This window comes from Acyrthosiphon pisum, chromosome A2 (assembly GCF_005508785.2).
Source record: "Acyrthosiphon pisum isolate AL4f chromosome A2, pea_aphid_22Mar2018_4r6ur, whole genome shotgun sequence".
In the NCBI taxonomy this organism is placed as follows: domain Eukaryota; kingdom Metazoa; phylum Arthropoda; class Insecta; order Hemiptera; family Aphididae; genus Acyrthosiphon; species Acyrthosiphon pisum.
The window spans coordinates 24143672-24148861 of record NC_042495.1 but is presented as its reverse complement, the minus strand read 5'-3'; the positions used below and the strand labels follow the sequence as shown (position 1 = coordinate 24148861).

At 25.9% G+C, this 5190-nt stretch overlaps 1 protein-coding gene across 1 annotated transcript; it reads right to left on the bottom strand.

Moving 5' to 3' along the window:
* Nucleotides 1–1362: 1362 nt before the first annotated feature.
* Nucleotides 1363–2824, bottom strand: LOC100168812 (eukaryotic initiation factor 4A-like). The gene is given in 4 exon segments (XM_029490736.1): nucleotides 1363–1795; nucleotides 1880–2342; nucleotides 2344–2378; nucleotides 2446–2824. Coding segments are annotated over 4 exon segments (1170 nt in total). The 5' UTR covers nucleotides 2818–2824; the 3' UTR covers nucleotides 1363–1495.
* Nucleotides 2825–5190: the final 2366 nt, after the last annotated feature.

Sequence of the window (5190 nt, the reverse complement as noted above, 5' to 3'; positions counted from 1 at the left end):
AAAATATTCAAATTAGCCAATTTTTATTAAAATGTTGATTGTAAAAACTTTGATACAAAATTGTTGATATATAACAAATAGTAATATAAACATTCAGTATTTCAGTAAAAGTGTCATGTATCTACAGTAATTTATTTTAGAGTTACACCAAAAACAAAAATCGATTTTGCGTAAAAATTCTCTTTTTTCCTTAATTTTTCTTTTGTTTTCAATGCGCTTTTGAAAATAACTGGGAATATTAAATTTTTTCCTTCCAAATGCTTCAAATAGGCTAACTTCCTATCCGAAAAGATGCTTTTCAAGAAAATTCAAAAGCATATGTCCTAAAAGGTTATGACAGAAGACAAAATAAAAAAATTAAAAATTAAAAAAAACACCCACCATTGTAAAGTCATACAAATCGCTGCGTTTATAGTTAATTTTATATTTTATAATTTTCCATTTTTTGAAAATTGCTATGACTTTTGACAACAAAAATTTCAACGAAAATTTACATCACTATAGGTACATTTCATCGCTCCACATAGAATTTAAAAGTATTTATTTGTATTTATCATGGCGCGCTTCTTATTGTATTACCTAATATACTTATTGTAATACGTATAGATTGTAAATACAATTTATTTTTTTTTAAATTGTAAATATTTTTTGAATTGAATGTATCTTAGTGTCATTTGTAATTTGTTTTATCACATTTTAAATTGGGTTCAACACTTCAACCTCTTTATTTATAAATATATTATCAATAAATAAATAATCTGTAATATATGTGCCTACTACCTACCTACTTATTAATTAAAAATAAATTCAGTTGGTATTTGACTTCTTTATATAAAGAATTCTGATTCAATTCATATAATTATGGACTTATTATAAGTTATCAAATTACATCGTATATTGATTACGCTGGTCGCTTTAATCAGCAGATTTTTATTTATCTTCATGTACCTTCGGTTTTTTTTTTTTGCTATACAGATTTAGTTTTCATATTTTGTTGGTTAAAGTTAAAAATAATAATTTTATCGTCAAATTCTTTACAGGATTAAAAAAATAATTATTCAAATTGTGGTTATTTTAAACAATTTTTAACAATTTTATGATATTGTGAGATTTTTAATTTGTGCAATATAATGAGTAGAATAATATTATACATGATATATTAAATTTGATATAAACTACACAATTGATTAATTCAATATAATATGATAACAATACAATAACAATTAATTTTATTTCATGTAAAATTATTATGATTTAAATTGTTGATGAAACTGTTTTAATGTTTACTACTTGATGATAAATTATCAGTTATTACTTATCATAATTTTATTCAAAAACAATTCATATGCCAAGTATAAAAAATATTTATTTAAAAGCGATGACTTAGTTATACAAAATGATAGTTATATAATTTCTGTACAGTAAAATCAAATACCTTATTCATAGTCATGAGCAATATGAATAGAAAAAAAAAATGTTGAAAGTGTGGTGAACACTATAATATTGTTATTTTGTTGAGTAAAGCTGTTTCTTTGCGTATTGTTGTTGGGCACACGTTTGTTCCAACATTTCTAACATGTTCAACAGCAAGGTTAGGTTTAGGGTCCCTCTTCAGGCGTTTTATTTTGTCCCCAGTAGTATTTACATGGTCTAATAACTTTTTGTATTTTCTAAACCAAAATTGTTGATGTTTTTCACAAACTGATAAATTTTCCATTTGTCTTGAATAACGTGATTTGATAACGTTGATTAAAGCAGATTTGTCTTTAAACTCTTGTTGAGGATTTTCGACTGACTGTTTGGATTTAATATAAAAGCATACATTAATAAATTAATTACATGTTCCCTAAAAATATATTTTCATAAAATAAATTCTTACCAATGAACGTGATGGCCATTCATCATCTATCATCTCTTTAGGTAGGTCATTGTGTAACACTTTTCTGACAAACTCTGCTAGTTTCTTTTGGTTTGCTATGTCATCACTCTTAGTAACAGCTGTTGGTACATTGCAGCTGTCTTCGATGTTGTCCTTACCTTTCTGCCCATGAATGAGTACTGGATTATGCATGAAGTGCGTGGTCAGATTCAAAACATCCTCAGACATTGTAGCATACCATAGAATGACCTGAATATTTTCCTCAAGGCACTTGAACACCTTTGTAACTTGATCTTTGAAACCATGAGACAATATTTCATCAGCTTCATCCAACACAAATATCTTGATAAATTGAGTTAGTAGTGATTTTCTAACAATCATATCGTAAACATGGTCAGGAGTGCCAACCACTACATGGGATATAGTATTCAGCTTGTTATGCATGTTACCATAAATGTTGGTAATCAGCTTTCATGAAGTTGCCCAAAGCAATAACTACCTAAGAACAAATGTTACATTGTAAACAGTTCAAAATCTAACTAAATAAAAATATTAAATAAGTTCACCTTTTGAATTTGTTGAGCCAATTCATGTATTGGTGCCAAAATAAGTGCTTGACACTCATTGAAACTTGTGTCGATTTGTTGGAGAATTGAAATTGAAAAAGTAGCAGTCTTTCCAGTACCAGATTGGGCCTGAACAATAACATCTTGTCCTTTGATGCATGGCAAAATAGCAAACTTTTGAATAGCTGATAGTTTTTCCAAACCATATACGGAAATACGTTGCATTAATTCTTCTTTTAAATTCATCTCATTGAAGTTGTGCTCCACTTCTTTCCAGTCAGACTTAATAGTTCCACCGACATCCATACTGTATGGTTCCAAGTAGTCATTGGCATCACTAGGCAGTCCATTTTTCGACTTATAAGCATTCATTATTTAAAATATTCTGAAATCAATGAATTTAAAATTAAAATTAGTTATAAATTAAAAACTACGAAACATGTCAGGATAATAAATTGTTCAAGATTACATTCACACAAATAATCCATAAAATAAAAATTTTTCAATCAAAAAATAGTAATGGTACAATTAGGTAGGACTTTTTTTTTATATATAATTTAATGATATACTAATATTATATTTTTACCTTAAAAGATTTTTTTATGAATTGGTTATACAACAAAAACAATACAAGAGTACAATATAATTAAAAATTGTTTAAACTTGACCATACAAAATAAATAGAAGATAATTAATATAAAATATATTATAATGAATTAGTTTTGTACCTATTATATCTAACACATCATCTGGCACAAAATTTCACTCAATGTCTGACACTAAAAGAATACAATTTTAATTGTTTTAAACATTTACTTTAGACTTGATTAACATTTAAAATTGTAAATTGTCAAAAACTTAAAACTTTTCAATTCATTTACTATATAATATTGATAATTTATCAAAGTAAATAATAATTTTTATTTCTATTAGTTATTTTCCAGTAATTTTTTAACCCATAGTTTCACATTTGGTATTCAAAATGTAATGTGTTTAAGTTAATATTTTCTAATATATATTTTTAAAGTTATTTTATTTTAAAACTAAAATGTGTAAACAGGAATATAAATAATATATTGTTTAAATATTTGAAGATAATTCTATAAGCCATCTATAATATACTCTCTATAAAAGTTTAAAATGGTAATATTAAGTAAGTGACTACAATCTAATTTAAAATGGAACTTAAACACTTGCAATAAAAGTAAAAAGTAGGTACCAATAATATTATAATCCAAGTAGTGAAAAATAAAATAATCTGAAAAAGATTACATTGACCTTGAATGAATTTAACATTTTCTATTGCCTAATTAGTAGCAGATAATATAATAAATAATAACTTTTAATTATGTTTTCTATAATAGGGTTTAAACAAATCATTAAAAAAGCAACATAATTACTAATACATTAACATCAATATTTAAAAGACATAAGTAACATAGTAAAATATCATAAACACACGTGCAACAATAGATTTAATCAACTTTAAAACGGTAAATGTAAATGTTTACAAAGCTGTCGTAAGGAGAAGATGAAACTTTGTTGGCAAATTATTCAACCCTACAAGCAGCCACAATGACAGTAAACAATGAACACTTTAAAACTGCTGATACATCTAACCAAAGACTAACAAATTTTGAAACCAGTTTGGATAGCCAGGACACCCACACCAGAAGCTTAACCTAAAAAATGACCTCAACCTGCGGTGGATGACTGAAAGTTGTGTCCCAATGTACCTTTTTGATGTAAATTGCATACCAGGTATTTTTTATATTAAAATGTATGTGACCAATCTACAATTAATATTTTCCTTCCCATTTATCAGACTTAGGACTGTTAATATTACTGTTATAAATTATAATATTGGTATGGTTCAAAATATTGGTTTTTTTTTACTAACACTTTTTATCTAAGCTTGGCTAATAAACTAAAATAATGAAAATACATTTTGTACCTACACCTATGTCATGTTATATTAACTATTTAAATTGCATATTTTTATCAGTACTGAGCACTAACTGTTGAATTTTTCTGTGCCAACATTGTTCTTTGGCGCAACACTAACGTTCAATATCATTTTTTAAAAACTTATGAAACCCATATTTTTGACCACCAATCAATTATATTCTTTTCGCTTTTCATTGTATTATATACTTCGCTCATCATCCATCACATTCGTTTTAAACGAAAAAAATCACCAACTTATTTGTTTGCTCATATAGAATGGTTATCGGTGATCCAACTATCTAAAGTGTGTTTGTTGTACGTCAGTACAGTAAAATGTACCAAATTATAGATTATTATTCCATGTCTTTATAAAAAAATATTTAGCTTACTCAAAATAATGCTAAAAACTTAGTATATAATTGGTTGTTCTCTCAAATAATTAAAAAATTAGTTTAATATTAGTTTCTCCGCTGTTTTATTAATTCGTTATACATATATGCATATCAATTTTAATTAAGAATGTATTACTCTCTATCTTTGACACAAGATTTTAGCTTAAAAGGTAATTTGTGTTGAATTTTTATAATTACATTTTTGTAAGTTATGATAATTTTAATAAAAAAAAAAAAAAAAAAAAAATAGTAACTGGATTTATACTCTTTTGTAGCGAGTCGTTATTACGTTATAGTAATCGTTAGTAGTCGTTATCAATAAAAACATTATATACTCATATAATATGTTATTTTTACAGATTTTCCGTCGGACGCAATTAACGTATAGGTACATGACAGAAACTTC